General features: G+C 39.3%; 1 protein-coding gene across 5 annotated transcripts in view; it reads left to right on the top strand.

Annotated features, from left to right (window-relative positions):
• slc12a5a (solute carrier family 12 member 5a) overlaps positions 1-22,753 on the top strand; it is a 173,418-nt gene that overhangs the window by 131,598 nt on the left and 19,067 nt on the right. For all 5 annotated transcript variants that reach the window (XM_074641068.1, XM_074641058.1, XM_074641053.1 and 2 more), the window contains exons 4-6: positions 9,424-9,570; positions 19,256-19,310; positions 20,403-20,533. In XM_074641068.1, the coding sequence (XP_074497169.1) occupies positions 9,424-9,570; positions 19,256-19,310; positions 20,403-20,533 (333 nt within the window). The remainder of the gene's footprint in view (positions 1-9,423; positions 9,571-19,255; positions 19,311-20,402; positions 20,534-22,753) is intronic.

Genomic DNA, 22,753 nt, shown 5'->3' with positions numbered 1-22,753 from the left:
CTACTCCTCTGTCCTCTTTCATTTTCTTTCCCCTGCAGCTATCCAAGGATGTGAAGTTGCTTTCACCTTCCCTTTTTACAGTAACTCCTCTAACATCTAGTAGAGAAGGTGCTACCAATGCTAGCCTCAGCAGTTCAGGAGATGTCCATATAAGGTTCAAAATAAGACTGGAGGCGTATGAGGAAAGACAAGGAAAGGAGAATAATATTAATACAGTACATGCCAAATAATATACAGTATGAAATATACAGAGTTTTGGATGAAGGAAGTATTTTTGAGTAAACGTCTTTTAAATCTAAACAACAGTGTTGTTCCAAAAACGAGTCATGAGTGTTTTCTGTGGTTATGTTTAGGCTACTAAAACCAATTGGTAAAAGTTGGAAAACCATCGACGTAAAGGTTAAAAGAAACCAATGTTGCAGAATTTTATCTTTTGATTTTGTACTTCACTATTTATGTCAATAGCTAACACAGGAAGTAGCATGTTCTTAATGTAGCAGGGGGGTGGTGGGTGGGCGTGTGGTGCATCTGGCAGTCATGCAGGAGATTGGCATTTGCGTTTTTTATCAACCATAACCACAGTCTTTCTCAAGTGTTTTAGTTATCTAACCTTAACCATACGGAACCATATTTTATTTGGCATAACCATGCTCTTTCCCTAAACTAAACTACACCGTGGTTGCTATGCACATATATTTGTAGAAAGACTATCCTTTTCAGATCCTGCAGTCTAACCTCAAAGCAGTATTTGAAATTACAGAGCCATCATTTTTCTTATTTTGGTGAAATCATTTAGCGATAGATATGGCGTTAATGCAGAAGTATAAATGAGGCTCAACCCATGACCATACCTTTAGCATATCATATTTACCATAACCGCAATCTTTCCCTAACGTTACCTCGTCATAGTCACATGCTTTGTCGACCCCAACCGTCCACCACAACCTCCTTCCTAATCGTTTCTGTGACATTTCAACAACGCCACATTTGCTACTTTAAGAGGATAGTAATTACACTCAAAACCGCAAGAGGTCACGTGTCAGGAAAGCTTAAATGTGTATTGTCTAAATGTTTAAACAAATAATCTGTGCTGTTGTTTTTCTGATGAAGGCAGCGTCAGATTGAGGAAGCAAACAGAGCGTGTTTTATGAAATGCAATAACATGGTGTTTGATTATTGCTTCAGTGGACTTCAGAGCTCAGTGCACCATGTGAACAAAGTGCTCCTGATGGATGTAGAGGCTAGAGAGGCAGAGAGAGAGAGAGAGGCAGAGAGGTCCAGCCAGGTGAGAGGCTAGTGGTAAGTGGTAGGGCAGCAGGAGGCAGTGAATCTGAAGTAGGTGCCACGGCAGATGTATTGAAAGGTCCTGTTGTGCGTCTAACACACCTGAGCCATCCATTCAGTGGGTTCACCACACTTCCCAGGGGGTCGGTGGGCAGCTGTTCCTTCCTAGTTCAGTGGTGCCACGCTGGCCTACCTGTGGCTCTGCAGCAGTCAGCAATGCCTCCGCTCGCGGTGGCCCGCTCTCCAGGGAAATCATCACTGTGCTGGCTCCCAGCCCATTAAACAGACACTCATTCTGTGTGTGTGTGCGCGTCTATCAGAGCAGACGCCGGTCGGGACTGCAATCCCCGTCCACAAATGAAACACCAATTGAATGAAAATAGAAAAGCGGCACTTTCAATAAACATTGAGCCTTTTTCCCCCAACAGGGTCATTGATGCAATGCATACACAAGCGTTTCACCTCTTTCAGGCTATTTCTCAATATGAAGTCATTAGAAGCATCTATTAGTTCACCTGATTTTTTTTTATTTTTTTTTTTTTTTTTGGTGGTTGTTTACCAAACCCACAGAGGTGCTTCATCATGTTCAGGTTCTCAGACTCAGTGTAAGCCTTCTTCGTATCTATTATCTGCGTCTGTACATCTTATGTAACACTCAGGATTTCTAGCAGACACGCGGTTTTTCCAAGCCAGTCTATTGTTGAATAAGGATTATAATTTATCACTCAGCTGCCGCAGACACTCATTCAGCAGGCCAACATACAAGGTCTGCTTGATTGTGGTTTTCCATTGTGTGGGGGAGCAGGCGGGGGAAATGACATTTAGCAGTGTGGAGAGGGTTAGTGCCTACTTTCGGTTATGTTACCCTCCTGTGGAGTGTTGTGGGGCATAAACACCTTTGTGTTCTCTTACTGAATAGTATTTACACACCTTTTAGGGCTGATTAGTATAATCTGGAATCATTATTTTCACTCACTCTGAGTCTACAGATATGTATGAAAACCATTAGAGGACAAGAATATATCACCTTTTTTTTTTAGATTACGGTTAAAGCTTTTCTGACAAACTACTCTGCCAAGACGTTATCTGTTTTGGATCCCGCAATCTAACCTCAATGTGCTGTTTGAATTTACAAAGCCATACTTTTTTCTTATCTATTTTTGATAAAATCAACAGTCTAGGAAGTTGCTATCGTGGCTGCAACTATTTCTCAGACAGCTCTTTTTCTATTTTGATCTACCACGAAGGATTTTTCATCATAAGGAGGCAGTGAAATGTATTTTTGACTTCAAATGCCACAAAACAAAGTCATCGTAGTTTTAGAAATCCTTTTTAAATTGCAATCACCCATCTTGAAAGGACTTGACAGAGCCTTCATCCTCTTCAGGGCGTTGTGTCTGCTGTTGTAAATGCTCACTGGTTTTCCTCTAAGAACTTACCTGTTATTACAAACTGACCTCACACCACTTTCTGCAGCTGCAGCAGTTTTGAGTCTAACAACAAAGTGCTGATGGCAGGGTTACCTTTCTGCCCGCAACACCTGACTGCTAATGTACATTACACACCGAGTCCCTGAAGAACCTGTCAATGGAAACTCAGACTTTTTAATTACAGCTTTGCTAGCGGGTGGTAGAGTCATGAAAAGAAAAGCATTTGGAGGTGAATAGATGTAACAGCGTGTTTGGAAATTATCCACGTATTCTGTTTTTATCCTAATAGTTTTTCATTTTAAACCTCGTGAAACACAGTTGCTCTGACGAGTTTTGTTTTAGTAAATTAATTTTACACCTTAAAGGAACAATGTGTAGGATCTGGCGGTATCTTGCGATGAGGTTACAGATTGCAACTTCTCCCGTGTGCGACAGGAGCGAGTAACGTTATCGACTCCGGCCCAAGGAGGAAAAGTGAACAGTGTTTGGTTTGTCCGTTCTGGGCTACAGTAGAAACAAGGCGGTGCAACATGGTGGACTGGTGGACCAATGTAGATATAAACGGTTCATTCTAAGGCAACAAAAACACAACAGCTCTTATTTTCAGGAGATTATACACTAATGAAAACATAGTTATTAATATTATATTCTATGTCTGCCAATAGATCCCCGTAATTGTTACGCACTGGTCCTTTAACCGGCCAGTAGCCTAAACTGCCTCTTCACATGGTACCATGCACAGAGAGTAGGAGTGGAACGGTATTTATACCCGAACGGTTCGGTACAGGAAGTTCGGTTCGGTCCGCAACATCCTTTCGGTTCGCCGTTACCCAAACAGCTGTTTATGTCTACTTCTTTCACACGTGGAACAGAAACTCTGGAGCATGAGTTTTCCCCAGAAAGTTAGTCTGTTGTGCCTGCCCTGTATAAACTAGCATACGCAGCAGTTGAGGATTTACCAACAGCCTTAAGGTGGAACATTACATTTACATTACAGACATTTGTGATTTAATTTTGTAATTTATTTTCTTATTGACAATATGTCAGTATTTGAGTGCCTTAACTGTTATAGTAAGAATTATGACCAATGAGCCACTGTTGAATGAGTGGGAGATAAAAAGCTATACGTTTTGCAGACGCGTATCCTTTATGAGAGCCACACAGTGAGCATCTCTCTGACGCAAGCAGTGACAGATTGGAAACTGGAGAGGGGCAACATCACAATCCCTGTAATGTGCTTTATATTTATTCATTATTTTTAAATAACACAGTGGTACAGAAATCCAACCGTATCCCTTTCCAAATACTGCACTTTTTGAGTGGAAAAAACAATCTTTCAATTAAAAGAGCTGATAATCATAATCATGTTGTACTGGGGGTGGGGGGCATAGTTCTGGTTGAGTTTATGCTTCAGTGTTTGGCCTTAGTTTATAATTTCATCATATTTATATGAAAATAACAAAGCTACATTTTTTGTTTATACTAATTACTGTAGAAGACCTATTCTTTCAGTTAGGATTTGTTAATGAAGAAGTGTTTATCTTCTTTATTTAAGCCATACTTTTGTTAAGGCAAACATTTGTTAACTTATTTTGCCAAATAAATGAAAAGCATGTTGAAATCAGAAATTGACCTCCTCGCTGTAACATAAATGTACCGAACCGAACCAAAACCGTGATATGAACCGAACCGCTCTACCCCTAACATAGAGCAAACATATTCTGCTAAATGTACACATTGCTACATAATACAAATGCAATTTTAAAGATAAAGGCCCATTCAGGGTATCAGTATTCATAAAACAAACTTTATTAAGACCCTCAACAAGCAGATGATGAAGAATCCTCTCCGCCACACACTGAAGGGCACAGTCACAGTGAGTCGCAATCTGATTTGCATTAGCTCAGACAACAGACAAACTGTGCGAATCATTATCATATAGTGGGGGAGGTGACAGAGATGGACGAGGTTTGCTCTCCGCTGCTCCCTCCAGCAACCTGTGGAGGCCATGTTGTGGATCTTTGATTAAAGCACAATGAGGCTGAAGGTTGAGAGATTCCCTGCCGCGAGGATTAAGTTGTATAAGAGGCAAGGTTACATTTCGGCCCTACGGAGGGGAAACTACACACACGTGTGACAAATGCAAGAAACATGTAGCTGAATAGAACGTTAAAAACATAAAAGCAACACAGAACAGTTCAGATCTTTATTGTTCCACAAAAGGAAATCCTTTTTGCAGAAAAGCATCATAAAAAACAGAAACCCAATAAGACAATTATAGACATCAAATGTTAATACCATTTTGTAAAAGTAAAGTGCAACAATAACAACACATAATTGAGAAGGTCAGAGCTTATTCTGTAAAATAGCACCTTCTCCTTTCAGTCAACATTGAAAATATTCAACCTACAGTATACAGAAGATATAGTCACTGTTTCTTCAGTATTCACATCAATTCTTGTTAAAGGTTCCCCGTTGAGTTTTTGCCCATTAGTAGCGCTATGGAGGAATATTTTTCCGTGTGGGCTCCCATTGTATTTGACCTTGTGCACACATACGAGGACTCACATGCACACAGGTGACACTGAATGTAAACACTGTTTATTTACATAAAATCTCCACAATACCATAGTACACTGTAGAGTACTTATAGCTCTCGATAGTTTCCACTACTCATCCTTTAACAAAGGTCTGAGAACGTGGAAATAATGATTTCAATAACCATGTCTCAACAATAGTTTGTTCAACAGTGCAGATCTTGTTTAGATGCTGAAAAGAGGATTATATAAACTACAGTAGTCTCTTTTTATCACTTTGTCTGATGCAAAATACATGTATATGATTAGTTGCCTGCGTACATGTCATGCTACTGTAAGTAACTAAGTACATTTACTTAAGTACTGTACTTAAGTACAATTTTGAGGTACTTGTACTGTACTTGAGTATTTTCATTTTCTGCTACTTTATACTTTTACTCCACTACAGATTACTATTTTCAGATTACCTGTCTCATACACTACTATCAGGATATAGTGACCGTTTTCATATTTGCGGCATTTCTACCCACTGCAGCTTTAAGTAAATAATCGGGGTACTTCTGCCACCACTGACTGTATGTCACTTTGTGTTAGTGTAATGTCACATGATGAGTTGATACAATGTGTAATGCAGCATATGTGCACATAACACATATGATATGATATACTATGATCTGATCTGATATGACATATGACGTGATATATGATATGATAGGATTCAACATGTTTATAAGCCATTCTTCACCAACAGATCGAGGGTTCCCAGCGTGATAAGCTCGCTAATTACAGTTCAGAGTGTGAGCTCTTGCTCTGTTGTTTATCTGAAGGAAATTAGAAGATAATTATATTTGTGAGACCTGTTTGGACTTGCTCTCTCTCTCTCTCTCTCTCTCTCTCTCTGCTTCTCTCTCTCCTGCTATTTCTCTCTCTTCTCCTCTCTGCAAACAGTACATTATTAATGCTGGGGAGCCAGCCTCTCCAAACAAATCACATACTGTAGCATCGGACACAATATTATTCATTTGATGTCAGCCACTTGTCAGGATGATTTGATTAAAAGTCTGGTTTATGAATTCAGCATCTGCTGTCTCTTCTCAGTTCAGGGCTTCTTTTTAAAAAATCCGTCATCCTGTGTAGTGTCCATCCTGTTACAACAACTTTAATAAACACTTTGAAGAAATATATAAGTGGCCATCACTGACAACCAAGCAGTGTTTGAGGTACTTTACAAAAGGCATCGTTATTTTTCATTATTATGTCATGTTGCATTTTGGAGCTAAAAAAAAAAAACGATTACAGCTCCGGCCGATACTGGACTTTGAGGTTGATGTTGACAGATTTTGGAGAGATTAAAAAAATGTGATAATGAAACATTGGCCCTTTTTCACATTAACACAATAAAAACAAAATACCCCTTAAATTTGGTTGCGAAAGAATTGTGATCACGAGCAGGACAAAAAAAACAGAATATGCTAATATGAGCCGATATATCTAGCCAGCTAATTTATCAGTCCAGCGCTGGTTGACATGTATGCAGTTATGTTTACATTAAGTGTTTCTCACTGCAAGGTGTTGTGTGTATACCTGAAATCTAACAAGCATGTTGAATGCATAAATATATATAAATATAGTGCACTACAGTATAGTTGATAGGGAGTGATTTCTGACACAGCCATTTCTCCATAGCGTTACTAGTGGTCAAAAACTCCACAGGGTAACATTAAATATTGTATACCATCATCAAATAGTGTCTCATATAGAACTGAGATAGTGTTTCTTATCATGGTGGTCATTGTTATCCTCACTTATTTGCACTAGTAAGAAAAACTCATTACATTGTGCAGGTTTAAAACAGTACGATCAAAAAGAAAAGCAACTACTGGCCTATGGGCAGTGCATTTGGCTCATCTACATTTGTAGTTGTAAACTGCTGCTGCTGATGTTTTGCATCAATAACATAATGTGTTCTTGTTTGGTGAAGAGTTATTTGATTGAGGGATAGAGCCCTAGAGTTTTATATCAAACCCTTTTATCTGAAATGTGTGTTTACTCTTCGAATTGTATTCATTTCAAGACGCAACTAAAACATCTAAACATATATGATTTAGTAGTTCAATATGATCCCATTCTAAAAAAAAAAAAGTATTATAGTATTTGGTAGACAGAACTAAAACAATCTTACAAACAACTCTAGTAAATAACAGATTCTTTACTGACATAAACCAGAGCTATTCATTCTTTTTGTCTGATTTTAAGCATAGAGATGCAGCAGCGAAGGTTTGTCCAAACGCTATCTGCAATGTAATGACGTGACAGTTAAGGTCTGCGCTCTCACTTGGTAAAATGGGTCATGGCTGGATATTGGCATAATTACCCTTCATTGGCCAAGCTGTCCTTGAACAGGAAATGAATATTTCTCTATTATGTACAGGGTCAGCTGATGTGTCCTTCAGATTTATTACATGCCATCACGTTGGTGCAGACACACACATGCAGGACACATTCATACACAAACAAATAGGTGCACACACACACACAGACACACACATCAGGAGCATCCCAAAAACCTTCAGGAAAAGAAACCTCTTATTAATCAATCTGACGTGCAACAAAATACATCTTCAGTCTCCGTGTGTCAGTAATTGCCTTCAATGGAACGGCCTTGAAACTGTTTCCTGTGCTGTATAAGGACGTGCAGAGCAGCTCCGTCTTTGTCCACTGATCCACACCAGGGACAGCACTGCAGCAAAACCAACCAGAACAAATCCACTGCAATAAAGGAGCCTGTAAAGAAATAAAATAATCCATCCATCCATTGAACCGATTGGTCCCCTGGCTGCCTCCAGATCTCAAAGTTTTCTTTATTTCCTGCACTCAAAGTCATTATTGTTCTGGAAAGAGACAAAGAAAGCAATGTGGGAAATCCTTAAATTAAAAACCAGCAACTAAGGCGAATGATGAACGAAAGTGAAGGATGTAACTACGGTTCTATGAATCCTGGATGACCGCCAGAGGCAGTGCTTTAACACTGAATATCTTCGTCTCGCGCATGTGCAGGTTGAGTATCAATATCGACAAAGTCACGCGTGAGCTAAGCGCTCTGCTAATTTTGAACACAGTCACATTATAGTTATAGAAAACAATGTAAATCGATCTCACCGAGTGATGTACACATGGGAAGATGGTCCTTATCACGCTGGTGATGACCAGGATAGGTGCGTCCGCCGTTCAACTGAACAGCGAACAAACAGATGGGCAGCTCGTCGCAGCCTTTGGAGGGCGAAAGCTCCGCAACTCCGACCGGTGGTTAGAAATGGTTACCATGGTTATACCTAACCATGGTCATCCGAAGTCACACTTGACTTTGTTGATGTTAATACTTGACCTGCGCATGCGCAAGACGAAGATATTCAGTGTTGAAGCACTGCCTCTGGCGGTCAGTAAAGATGAAATTGAACTGAGCCTTTTAACTTTTTAAATACCTAAATAACAAGCAAACATTACAGTTTAAAATACATGTTAAGCTGCAACAGTAACAAGGAAGAGTAAAGGAAAGAAAGTCTGTTAACATTGACGTAAAGGAAAACACAGTAAATAAAAGATAAAGACAGTAATGTGGCATTAGCAGCTATTCCAACCCAAAGCACCATATTACAATTACAAATTGGGCCTTTGGAGGTAATAATCTATGCAATCATTCAATTAAATGTCTGTTCTGCCTTAATGGAAGTATGACCATCTGTAGTGAGTTTTCTTTGCACGTGACACAGAAACTATAGCAAATTTGCACACTGTGATTCCCAGCATGCACGGCTGGTGTGTTTGACTTTCATTGATTCACACAGACATCCAAAGTGAAGCAGGAGTCATTCAGCGAGTCTCGGCACATCTGGTGTGTCAGGCTTTTAGCAAATGAGCAAGAGCTTGTTTAGCTTAACATTCACCTTCTGTAGTCTGAGATTCAAAATGATACTGTACATAAAGTGTTACTGGAACTTAATCTTCATCAATAAACTCATCAACATTACAGAAAAAACTGTGTCCCAGTGCAGGCCAACTGATGAGTCATGTCTGGGAAATGATCACTTATCAATCATGTTACAAATAAAGCGTATTAATTAACCCTATTTGGACTTTTAATTACAATAACTTCTCCCCTCGTCCTCTTTCAGGCCCCCCAGCTCGGCACTCTGATGGGCGTCTACCTGCCGTGCATCCAGAACATCTTCGGAGTGATCCTCTTCCTCAGGATGACCTGGTTGGTGGGAATCGGAGGTGTCATCGGGACTTTCGTCATCGTCTTCATTTGCTGTACCACAGTGAGTGTGTCGCCTACTTTTATTTTCGCCCTTCTGTTGCAGCACAAAGAGGCCTCATTAACGAGTGACCTTAAACTGAAGAGCAGCATATTAAAGCATACATGGCAGCAGATAGTGTACGCGTAATGAGCTGTGCAGTAGTAAAGGACGCCAGATGTTCACTATTATACCATCAGACAATATCAATTTGTCTATCATGACAAATTTAGTTTATCCTTTATACTGCGGCTATCATTTTAACACTGTATATGTGCCTGGTTTAGGCCATTGTGGGTAATGCAGCATTTTTATGACTTTTGCATAAATGTGATGAAGTACCTTGATTTGTCAGATATTTAATTCACAGGATTAGCCAGAAACATCCTTGCCATCTGGTTATTTTATCCATGAATTGTTCCTGAATTGTTTAACACGAACATTTGCTATATCATGAAATATAAGATGGTCGATATCTTTGCCATAATTCTCTTCTCTCCCACCTCCAATGTGGAGTCCAAAAAACACCGTAGCACAAAGCTTGCAGTCCTAATTAGTTTGTTCAGCCTCTTACTGTCTGAAGTTGAGATTTAACTGCCTGACACACCACTGCAAGGAGACATAGATTCTCTCTCAGAGTCCATAAATGCAGACTCTAAATAACATTAGTCTCCTCGGTAGGTTCGGTCAACCTTCGTTCTTCTGTAAAGTTTTTTCTAGGTCAGTTAGAATTTATATTGACCCTTGCATTCCCACTCCCGCTGAAGACATAAATCTTGAAAAATTGGTCCCGATTATGTACTTTCTTTCTTTCTTTTTTTTTTAAAGAAAAGGCTGAGTAATTGCCTAAAACAGCTGAGCATCGTAGTTTTCAGCAAACGCTACTCAACAGGAGTAAGTGGTGCATTTGTTGGGGACTATATTCAGCTGCTAGTGAGTATTTACAACAGTAGGATGGTGTATGTGGGTTTGACTCAAAATAAACTTCAGGGCCCATTTTCATGGTAATGAACACATCAATCAGTGCAACAGTGTGGCTCAGTAATGTGTTTTACTAGTTTTTGGAGGTCTATGGCAAAACTGATAGTATGTGTTAGTAGGATCAAATCATTGTCAAATATCACCAAACGTATCCCCTCTCTGAAATACAGCATTAAGTACAATTTACCAAAACACCAGTCATCCTGTTTTCTACCTTTCATCCTACACATAGATTTTTACATAATGTCCCGCATCACGGCCTGACATATGGACCAACATGTGAGTAGCACTGTAGACTGTTTGCACACAATATCATTCCCATGGCGAACCGTTTTAGATGATGTTTTGCCTTTGGGAAATAACTATTTTTACTTGCTGAAGTGGAAATATTGACCCTGCTTCAAACCCAACTAAGCCTTATTAAGGCAGCACTTCAAGGGAGGGAGTTTGAGCTTTTATGTTATTTTAGCCAGTTTGATCACTCTGCCCATTGGTGGAGTATAATGTTGCTGTAACTGCAGTCACATGACAGTGGAGGCTATCTTCAAATATGTTGTGCGAAACAAGGTTCCCTTTGAGGTGTGCAGCAAGAAGGAAGTTGCCATTCTTTCATCGCTCCAGTTGCATTTTAAAGACGCTGCGCATTTGATCTGTGAAAAGAACAAAATGGACGATGACACACTGTGATGTTCCCTGGTTCCCATTAATGTCAGTGGCTGTCATGTGTCAGAGTGACTTTGGTGTTGGACTGACACCCAGTCGTGGCCTTGAGACTCGAATTACAAAACACACTATCCCACAGGATCGACAGCGCTGCTGTCAGTGATCGGAGTGGCTGTTACAGACTGATTGTGTTTGACTTGTTTGATGCTTTTGATTGTCAGGGAACATATAATGTGCCTCGTCACCGAATGGCCCGCATCTTATCAATTCAGGAGAAAGGAGGTGGATGCATTTTGTGTTGTTTGTCGGGCATCAGGAGGAAACGTTTGACGTTCAATTTGACTTCAGCTTTTCAATGTAAAGTGCAACAAAAGCTTGCTTATGTTGTCATACAAGGCAGTTTAATTCAAACATGCGCGGCCTATCAGCTGTCAGTGTGTCATTTGGTTTGCAGTGTGCGTTGTGGCAGGACTGTATGTTGGCATGTCTGTGTTTGTGCAGCCTAGATTCTCCTCTAGCACAGAGTGTATTAATAGAACAACCCCCTCAAATCCCAACCATAGCAAAGTTGCCTGCACAGACACACACACAGGCAATATGCTTCCCAATCGTGTTTCTCTGTGACAGTGAAGAGAGGGCTTTGAACCGGCGTACTGAGGGAAAGCACCATCTTTTTTTCTTTTACTGTTTTTGTAGTGATTGTTGTACTCATTTGAAAACTGGTACAATCTATCATTACCTCTAAAATATAGATGTTAAAAATATATCAAATGGCTGCTCATTAAGTGCAATAACTGATTTCGAATGTACTTGCATTGCCACTGTAATTATTCATATATGTATTTTCTAAAACAGGAGGAGGAAGCTTCTGGAAAAAAATATGGTGTTCAGTTTTATAATAAAAATACCCAAAAATGTGTGCAGAGTAAAAAAAATTAATTAAAAAAACCCCTCCAAGATCAAAGCTGGTTCAGACTCAGTAGCACAGAATCTGTTTGTGTGTGTTTGCATGACTTCCTGTCAAATTATCATTTCTTTTCATGTCATATAGTGAGGTATATTTAACCTCTTTAACACACATTCTGTTCCTCCCTCCTCCTCGCTCTCATTTCTTCTCACCATTTCTGTCTTTCACACACACACACACACACACACACACACACACACACACACACACACACACACACACACACACACTTATCAGTCACACCGAGCTCATTGCAGTACCCCGGGGCGATAAGCCTGAGCGTGAACGGTGTGTGAGAAACCCCCACCTCTCTCCTCCTGAGCTCCTTACATAACGCATAACCACCCAGCCCTCCAGGGGTTGCCAGCAACACACTGCAGGAGCGTGTGTGTGTGTGTGTGTGTGTGTGTGTGTGTGTGTACATACTGTACATGTATGCAGCGATCCCCACCTTTAGTGAAATCCACATGACTTGAAGTGGGGAGGAATCACGCATGCTGTAAAGCCCATGTTTTATTCACATGAACGCATGATGGGATATCACCGACAGCGCCCTTTTCATTAGAAGCTCAATCACAGCGGCACATATCTGCATCTGTCGAACACTTACACCGTTATTTTTTCCATCACGCAACATTTTGACAGAACATTAACAAGCCAGTGCTCATTCTGGGACTCATTATTATATGAGGAATGTGCCTCCATGTGCAACGGCTCTGACACATTATATACCATTAACTATGAAATTATACAAGCAACCATTTTAAAAGTCAGTTTACGACCGCAGACGGCGTTTTCTCCGAGCCGATGCATTCCAACATAGCGCCGCACATGTGTATTTTTAGCCCAGATAATGAATGCAGGCTTGTCACCAAGATAAAATGAGGTTTAATATTCTAGATGGAAAGTCATCTGTTGTTTGGCCTTCCTCATTACTTCCAGGTCTTGAATCCAAATGCTGCGAGGGGAAGGGTGATCTGCCCTCTGGCGTGACTCATTTAAATGCTAAGGATGCTTTTCTTCATTCATCCCTTTCATTTTTTTTTTGCTCTCATCTCAATTTTGCCAACCCTTTATTCATTTTTACTGTCTCATTACATCCTCTCTCTTCTCTTCTTCTCATTTGCTTCCTCTCCCTCTCTTTTCACCTTCCATCCAATTTTTTGTCCTCCTTTGCCACCTCCCTCCTCCGCCTCTCTCGCACAGCTGCATCTCGTCCTCTTGAGCTCGGTCTCCATCCGCCCGATGTCAGTCTGAAAGTAAAAATCACCTTCGTCTCCTTCACCTGACACTTTTGCCTTCTGCAGTTTACCATCCACAGGGATTTCAAGTGATAAACAGCGCACTGAAAATAGACTTCTACTGTACCATTGTATGTGAATTGATGAAGTTGTGCTCGGACGAAACTATTCTGCATTTGTGTAATGAAGCATACTAATGAAGCATGCTCTCAGGGGCAGCGCGGAAACGCCGTTCCTATCAAAACCAATTTCCGCTCAAGTCCGAGGTCGACTAAAGGCCAAATCGGAGTTTGACTGCAGCTTTGGGAAGAAACAGACTTAAAGTGTCCTTTGCAGTCAGCGTCACGGCTATATCAGCAGACTTTTTCTTAAAAATTAAAATGAGCTTCTTCGCGAAATACATTCCTCGGGCTCAGACGTAATCATGGCAGCTTAGCAATTATTCAACTTTTGCTAGCATTCACACTGCCTTGGAAGGAAATCACCCCCTTTTGTCTGATATGTAAGCTGTCTGCTGTTGAACCTCATATGAAGAAGACAGATGGCAAGGCGGCATAATCTGACGTTTTCATATTGCCGCGTTTGGGAGGCCAGAGGGTGTGTGGGCGCATGTTGAGTTTGAATGCACGAGCACTGACTCCAGGCTTCATAGAGAGAACGATAGTGTTAGCAAACCAGAGTACGCCGTACACTCTATCAAAGAAACTGTCAAACCTTCACAGTTTTAGGTTACCTGCCCTGCCTGAAAGTGGGACGATAAAACAGGCTCTGGGTCAGTGGGAAAAAAAGATACTGTACATCCTGCCTGCTGCAGCAGAACACTGCTGCCTCCAGTGCCTGCCCACCAATCAGGTGCTGATTCAGACATGAGATCATTAGATAAAATAATTAGGCTTTTTGGCCATCAATCATTTGACCACAAAAAGCTGAAAAATGTTAGTCTTAAATTTTAGATATTTAGTCAGCACGTCAAATACATTTTTACATCTCATCAGACGAATTTACATTTGCAGCAAATCAAAGTGTGACCTTCTGAGATGATTTCCAACTTTGCAGAATGGTCAGAGTGATCCTCTGTGTTTGTGACAGCAGCTGATTGATGACATGTGTTAATGTTCCTGTCTGCAGTGACGCCCAGAGGGCTCGTGTGGAATAAAAGTAGGACACTTCTAAAAGTAAAGGTAAAGTGACCAAATAGGATTTCATAAAAAAAAATAAAAAAAAGAAATCTCATCGACTAGCTACATGTCAAAAAATGACAGCCCATCAGGAATTAACCAGAGAATAGAAGTGAAATAACCGGTCTCAGCAGAGACAAAACGCTTGAGTGGGTTTTGAAAGGTCACAATTGCAGCCGTATCCTGTCTCGAGCTTGTCGTGGTCTAGACAAAAAAATGTCTTGTAGCCTGAACATTGAAAATAAATGGATAAATCTACAATTACAATAAAATCTATGTAAAGAGAGGGATAAACTGACAGTTCACAATGCATGCTTGATTTCACACAGACGTAGACCAAAGCAGGCTTCTCATTTCTAGCCAACTACCACTGATAATAGCAAGTGTCACTGGCGTTATACACAATATCCAGCACAACAAAATATCCAGCTAGATAATTATCGTTAGCTCCATGAGTATTAGTTTGAAACTGTGTCCAGCGGATTAGTTATTAAATGAGAAGCCTGTGAAAAGGCTTAAAATGTGCACTTGATGGCTGCATATAAATATTGTGCTTAAAGACTGAAGTTAAAGAGTTTAAAAGTCTGTAAAAGGCATCCTCACCAGCTGATGCTCAGTGTAGCAGCATTGTTTTTGTGCAGCAGGTTGGAGATGATGAACCCTACACACAGCACAGTATGAGAGAGAAACATGTAAAAATGGTTTTAATATAACTTTGTTTGAATGCTTACTATAGAAACCACACAAAATAATGTAGTTATTCAATGATGTTCTTCAGAGTAAATGCTACGTTTCTACTTTAGGTAGGAACATAGACTGTACGGTAGTAAACAAGTTAGCCGGAAATGTTAATGTTCGCAGTTTACGTTAGAGGAGGTAGACACACTGTTTAATCCATTCAACACTTTTGCTTTTGTGTTTCTGATTTTGAAAAGGCAGAAAACAAAGAAACCAGCCTCCAAACCATCGAATGTGTAATTATTGTTTTCTAAAGACAAAATCAAGGCTTTTCTGAAAAATGTATGACTCCTCTCTAATCATATTGCCTTTTTACCATTACTGAAATATACTGTATGTAATCAAGCCCTATTTCACCGTACTAGTACGTCTAAATCATGTAATTCCATTGGTGTCTGTCCTGTTCAGTTTTGTGGTGATTCAGTGACTTAGTATGCGACGGACTGCCTCTGCGTGGCTGCTGCCCACATCAGATAAAACACTTAAACAATTACTGTCTTATCTGCTGTGGTTGGAGAAGAGCTTGTGGCCTCATTATGACCAGATTAGAGAGAGGAACAGAGCCCAGTCCCACTCATTCTTCAGTCCACCGGGCCCTCAGGTGACACTAACCACATTACAGTCTTCACAGAGACGAACGTAATGATAGTATAACATAACTGGCTGGGACGCACCAGACTTCCATTATAAGTCTCATTCTTTGTTGCTGGGCCAAGTTACCAATGTTGGGATTTCATCTTCAGGGATTGCAGTGCAACAACACCACGACAGTGACCACCGAATGATATTATAGAGTCGTTGTAGTATTATTACATTTATGGGTGTAGCACTTTTCAAAAGCAGAACACTTAGCGATGGGGATATCAAAAGTAAAACCCATTATTAAACCATTAAATTCATAATGGAGCCAGAGTGATTCTGGATTTTTGAGGCCAATACTGATAATTGAGAGTTTAAAAACTCTAACAATTTGTCTATCAAACATTTTGGGTTATTAAGGAATTGTGATTAACCTATATACTGACATGCATCTTTAAATTTGTAAATTGACTAAATGTAAATTTGTCAAAAACAACTTTAAATAACATTAACACAACAAAATGTATTAAAGTTAATCTAAAAAAAAGACCCAAATAAATGAAAATGCAGTCTATACAACTTTTTAACAATTCTGTAATATGCTTGACTTAAAGTCCCCCTTTCACCCATCATCTGCTCTAGTAGGAAAGTTTCTCTGTGATCACCTTAAATCTCAGTTTAAGACAAACCATGTACGTACGAGCATTGTTTTGTAACATAAGAACTAGTCTGGAAGTCAATCATTGGTCCAGTATGCATCTTATACAAAGTGATGTTTAAAACCTCCAGATGGAGACAGAACAGAGAATACAGTGAAGTTAGGAGATGTTTCAGTTAAACCTTTAAAATCAGAATATTTACATATTCATATATTCTGGGTGTAATTTTAAAAAAATTTAACAAGATAATTTAACTTTTTGTATTTGAAAAACGATATCAGACAAAGCGTTATTCCACGCAGATTATGTTCTACATGTTTATAATTAGGGATGCACCAATACCGGATTAGATATCGGGCCGATACTGACTCAAATAGCTGGATCGGATATTGGATAATAACAATTGGGCCAATCTATTAAATTCAATTTTATGTTTGTATACTATATACATTATATCCTTGAATTTTAATTCCTGTTTAAGTTTTGAAGATTTTTTACCAAGTTGTTAGTGTACGATTTATTATTTTAATAATAAATAAAAATTCACTAAATTTATATCTAAGTATTTTTTTGTTACATTTTTTTTAGGAATGTGATGTTTAAGTCAGGCCTGATGTTGCCTTACGCATAAAAGAATGATCCCAGTCACTTCCACACAGTGAGGCATACAGCTTATTAATCACTGGTATCGGATCGGTACTCGGTATCGACCGATACCCAAAGCCCAGGTATCGGTATCAGGACTGAAAAAGTTGGATCGTGCATCCCTATTTATTATATATCTGTAGGAAATCTGTAACAATAATAAACATTCAATGTTATTTCTGTGCTGCAACTACTTGTTAATTATCAGCTGACATATAACGATTATATAACGATAACAGTACATCTGTGATTAGCTCAAATCAAAGGATGTATCTGTCAGGCTCTGATTCATAATCTGTAACATAAAAAATAGTTTGGTCATTTTTTTTGTGCTGTCATTATGTGACATCTTTTCACTTTGTCAATTTTTCATTGCCAACGTTTCTGTATATAACAGAGTAGCTGGCTGTCATGGCTGACATTTTAATTACCCGGTTTGTTTTCCGTACTGCTGTTGCTGCTGCTGTAAATGTAAAATATGTGTTGCAGAGAATTGTACCCTGGAAAGACCCATCTCACACTGAATAGATACATCAACAATTTTCGCAAATGTGAAAGCGTAATCAGTAACAGCTGTAAAATACTGTGGAGTGTCGTATTTTGAAACATTGAAACAATGACAAACAAATGAAATGGCACAATAAAAATGGAAAAAGGAAAGCGGTGAAAAGTAGAAGTAGAAGATGGCACGGATTTTTACCAGCCTGCTCTCACATCTCCTCCTCATTCTCTTTCTGTCTCTGTTGCTTTCTTTCATGTGCAGACAATATAAAAAATACACTCAGAAATTCAACAGTAGCATTTGAAAGAGTGATGAAATCTTAATGCTGTCTTTGTACTGTCACACACACACTACCTCTCTCTCGCTCTATTCTTCCACTCGCTGCCTGCACATCTCTCTCTTCCTCTGCAGGGCAGTGAAGGCTGTTTGTGTTGCAGGCACCTACTGATCTCCATCCTAGCATGCCCTTACATTTCTTCCGGTGTTTTCCTCCTCTCTCCCAGCATCCCAATTACATTCGAGTTGTCATTGGCTGTCTGAATGAGCTCTGACAGTTGTTGACAGGCCTGGTGGCATCATTATTTATCTAATCAACAACCAGTCGGCTTTAGCATTGCTGTAAATTGGTGTTGTCCTAACGTAAACTCCATCACAGGGTATGTTGATGTTAAATACCACAGGCCTGACGCTGATATCATGGACGTCACTGGGAGGAAAGGAACATGTGAGTTAACTTCTAAAAGACAAAAAAAGTGAAAGGGACTTTTACGAAATGGCAGATGACATCAAATTCAAACAGTGTATGGTTTTCCACCAGCGACTGAAATATCTCAACTATTGGATGGACTGTCATTGATCTTGACTTTCCCTTTAGCACCACCAGCAGGTCAAAGTCTTTACTTATTTAGTGAAATATCTCTCCATCTGCTGTGTGGGTTGGCACAACATTTTGTACAGACTTTCAAGGTTCCCAGATAATGAAGTGACCTTTTGTGTTTTTAGTCTAATGACAACTATTAGATGGATTTCCATGACATTTGGTTCAGACATTCATGTCCCCCTCAGGATGAATGGGCAATCACTTCGGTGTTCTCTGAACTTTAACTCAAGCTCCATCATCACATCAAAAATTTAGTTTGTCCAATACTTCAGTTTATGAACCAATACCTGTAAAACTAATGACATTCCCATCATCCACAGCTGAACTGTGTCTTTATTATGCTTTATTAGCAAGTGTTTTTATTTTCACTGAATTAGAATATGGTCAGCGAGCCAACCGGCACCCTATCTGGGTTGGTAGGGTGCCGGTTGATTATTGAAATATGAACTTTTCTATGTCTACAGATGGAAACCAATTCTTTACTTTGTCATACAGTACATTTGGGTTTAATTAACAGTTTATTAAAGAAAACAACAAATGATAACTTTTGAAAAGATTACAGGATGAGAAACTCAGCAATTAACTCTTGATATTCACAGATTATGCAGAATTTGGTAAATATGATCTAATGATGTTCTTTCTGCTCCTCTGTCATTTCCCCTCCCTCTCTGTGCAGACCATGCTGACTGCCATCTCGATGAGTGCCATCGCTACCAATGGAGTAGTGCCAGGTGGGTGAGCAGACGCTGGCACCACACAGTCATCACTGTTTGAGTCTGTCCGCTTCTAAAATTCTCTTTTCACGATTGCTTTTGGCACATTACACCCAGCGCAGCTTGATATCCCCAGAAACATTAAAAGCTTTAGTCTGGGGTCTACTGCACTTTAACTTGTCGTCACACAACGTTAATTACACAAAATAAAACGTCAGCCAAATGGCTGAAATGTGAAACTGAACGTACGTGTTTGTATCTGTATGCAGACACATTCACGTAGCAGTATAGCTATATTTTATAATGTGAGTTTACATAGTAATGATGGCCTGCGTCTTACCAGTTGGAGTGCATGCAGCAGGGGTCAGAGCAAATTACAGGCTTGTGGAGAAGTGATGAAGTGTACGCCAATTATAACTGTCTCTGTTATAACTGGTACCAGCCTTTATGCTGCTGCAAAGTGCTGGTTAACGTCTATTTATTTATGCTCCGTTAATTTATCTGCACACTGTTAGGAAATAGAAGCACTGCGGTAAAAACACAACGATGACAAAGATTAGTCACAGAAACAGCGTAACCAAAACTACAGCTATTGGAACGCAATATGACAAAAGCAAAGTTGTACAATTACACAAATACTTTGTCTCTGAAAATAGAATCAATTCCAGGTGTGACAATCTATGAATAACTCTTTCAAGTAAAAATAGCAAACATTTACTTCACAAACTTGGGAGTTTCTTGCTTTTCTTTGTTATAAATTGAATACTTTCAGGGTTTCAGCTGATAGATGCACAAATTCAACGATTGTCAGACATGATGGGCATTTGTCATGAATTTTTACATTTAATAGAGTAAAAGGTTAATATTATTAGCATTACTGATGATTTTTTTGTCTCAAATCAAACTTGAATTCAACTAGTTTATGTGTTTCTCTTAAATAATGGACAGTAATGTACAGAGAAAATGTAAGTTATTGAAATTCACCAAATAATTAAAAAAAAATAATCTCAAATTTTCTGAGCTTGAATTGTGTTGAGTTCATTGCGTTTAGATATTGTACATACATAACTGCTTACAAACATTTCTGTTAACACTGTTTTTTGTTTGCAGCTGGAGGCTCCTACTACATGATATCCCGTTCGCTAGGCCCTGAGTTTGGGGGAGCAGTGGGGATCTGTTTCTATCTGGGGACCACCTTCGCTGGAGCCATGTACATCCTGGGGGCCATCGAGCTCCTCCTGGTGAGAAACATCCTCCTTTCTCATCCGGTTACCGTCATCATCAGGGCCTCTGCTTTATCATTTAACCAGGTTAAATATTGTGCCATTCACAATATTTACAGCATGAGCCCACCAGGTGTGGTGACTCAGGGATTTTGTGGCGAGAGGCCAATGGAAACAGTTGAACGAAAGGTGCGATTAATGAGGAATTTACTCTGAGTGTGTCGGACCAGTCAGCGAATGTTTATATGATCATCAGACTCCATGCAAATAACTCAACACTGATAACAAATATTGAAATTAGGCATTTTAGATATAAAATGGTTTCAAGTTCTCTATTATCATATGCACCACAATTATAGAGAAAAGGTCGTCGGCAATGATCCGAAATTAAAAATCTTGGATCTCCGGCTTCCTTCAGCAATGCTCATTAAATATATTTAAAAAAATCACAAAAGTAGAAGGAAAATGAGAATCCAAGACATAAAATAGTGCAAGTTAAAATATAGAACTAAAATATAAGCATAAATAAAATATAAAATAAAGTAATATACGGTTTTGGTAGAGAGTATTGCAAATTAATGAACTGAGTGTTAACAGGAATGTAGTTAATGTTTAAGCATAATGAGAAGCACTAAATATATATACACAGAGGTGTAAATAGTTTGTAAATCAGTAAAGTGACGAGTGATGAGCTCAGGAGTTCAAAAGACGTATAGCCTGCGGGAGGAAGCGGTCCCCTGTGAATTTCCCTGCAGGTTCATGGCCCATTTCTCACCTTCAGATTTATTCTGAGACCTGAGAGGTTAATAATTGGTGAGAAATTTGACAACATTTCTAGAACAGCTGCGATGTTTTCTCAGACCAGAAATCAGAAACAAAACCACTGACAGCCAGTCAGAGGGTTCATGTTGGTGTGAGTAGAGGAGACCTTTTTTTTGTACAGCCTCCTTGAAACGACATGGTGATAAAACTCACAAAAGCTACTCTCAGGAGGAAGGTGATGTCATTGAGCATCAAGTGCAGAATTGCCATTATTGAATATAACCCCTTAGATTGAATTATGTTGGTAATACATGAAAGATTTGATTCCAGGTTGCTCCAGCCCAATACCGGTGCCAGTATTGGAAATGGTTCAATGATATGAGGCAAGGAGCCAAACAAAACCAGCAGCACAGAGGCATTCATAAACCAATCACTGTTGTCTACTGAGAATATGGATAATGTTTCTTTATTTTCTTTTCTTTTAACCAGGCAAAAGTATCATTGATATTAAAACATCTTTTTTTCAGGGGAGACCTGGCCTGTTCTGACAATCAGACTGAATTACCATTTTCATTTCTGCTTTATTATTCAATCTGACTTTATATTCATGTTAGCCAGTCTCCAGACTGACTTTTCTGCCATTGATGTCATTTTGCAGTCGACATAGAAGCTGCGTTAGTAGTAGTTTCTTGAAGCAGTTAAGTTAAAGCCCCTGAACACTCACACAGGTGTTTTCAGTTAATCTGGTTGATTAGACCTCTTCTCAGGACTGTGTAGGAGTGTATACACTGTAATTGATTGACATCTTCCTGCGTCTCATGTTAGCTTTGTTGCACCTGTTAGGGTGGGACAAATTACACCTTTATCATTCTTATTGGTAGATGAAGATTTGTGACCTCATAGATTCCCATCCAAGCTCCGGCCCACCTTCAACCTGAGCAGCGGTCTTGTCAGCCAAATCAAGTGAAAGCACCTGTATGGGTGTACAGAGGATTTAAACAAATAGTTGGAGATACACTTTCTTGCCGAGTTAGAATAGAAGATTGAGACCACTCTATATGTTCAATATGAAGCTACAGCCAGCAGCAAGCGAGTAGGATAAAACAAATCTGTACATGGGTTAAACAATCAAGATATTATGTGGTAATTAATGAATTAATTAATGAGCACCCTCCTTCAATAGGCCTTGTGCTAAGCTAGCTAACCAGCATGTCTCAACATAAAAGCAAATAAGTGTGTTTCCCAAAATGTCGAGCTTTTCCTTAAATATTTGTCATAGAAATATATGTTTTAATCATTTTGACATAATATTAAAACAAATATTTCTTGACATATATTTAAAACAACTGGCACAAAGACACAAGATTAAAACCTGGGAAAAAAAAAAATAATTTTTTGTTTCACTGTGTCTTAAATAGGTTTTTATCAAAGTCTAATTGAGCAGATAATATCATCCAGGGAGAGTTTTGATATCGC

The sequence above is a fragment of the Sebastes fasciatus genome, chromosome 1, assembly GCF_043250625.1.
Source record: "Sebastes fasciatus isolate fSebFas1 chromosome 1, fSebFas1.pri, whole genome shotgun sequence".
Classification (NCBI taxonomy): domain Eukaryota; kingdom Metazoa; phylum Chordata; class Actinopteri; order Perciformes; family Sebastidae; genus Sebastes; species Sebastes fasciatus.
This window is presented reverse-complemented; position numbering and strand designations above follow the sequence as displayed.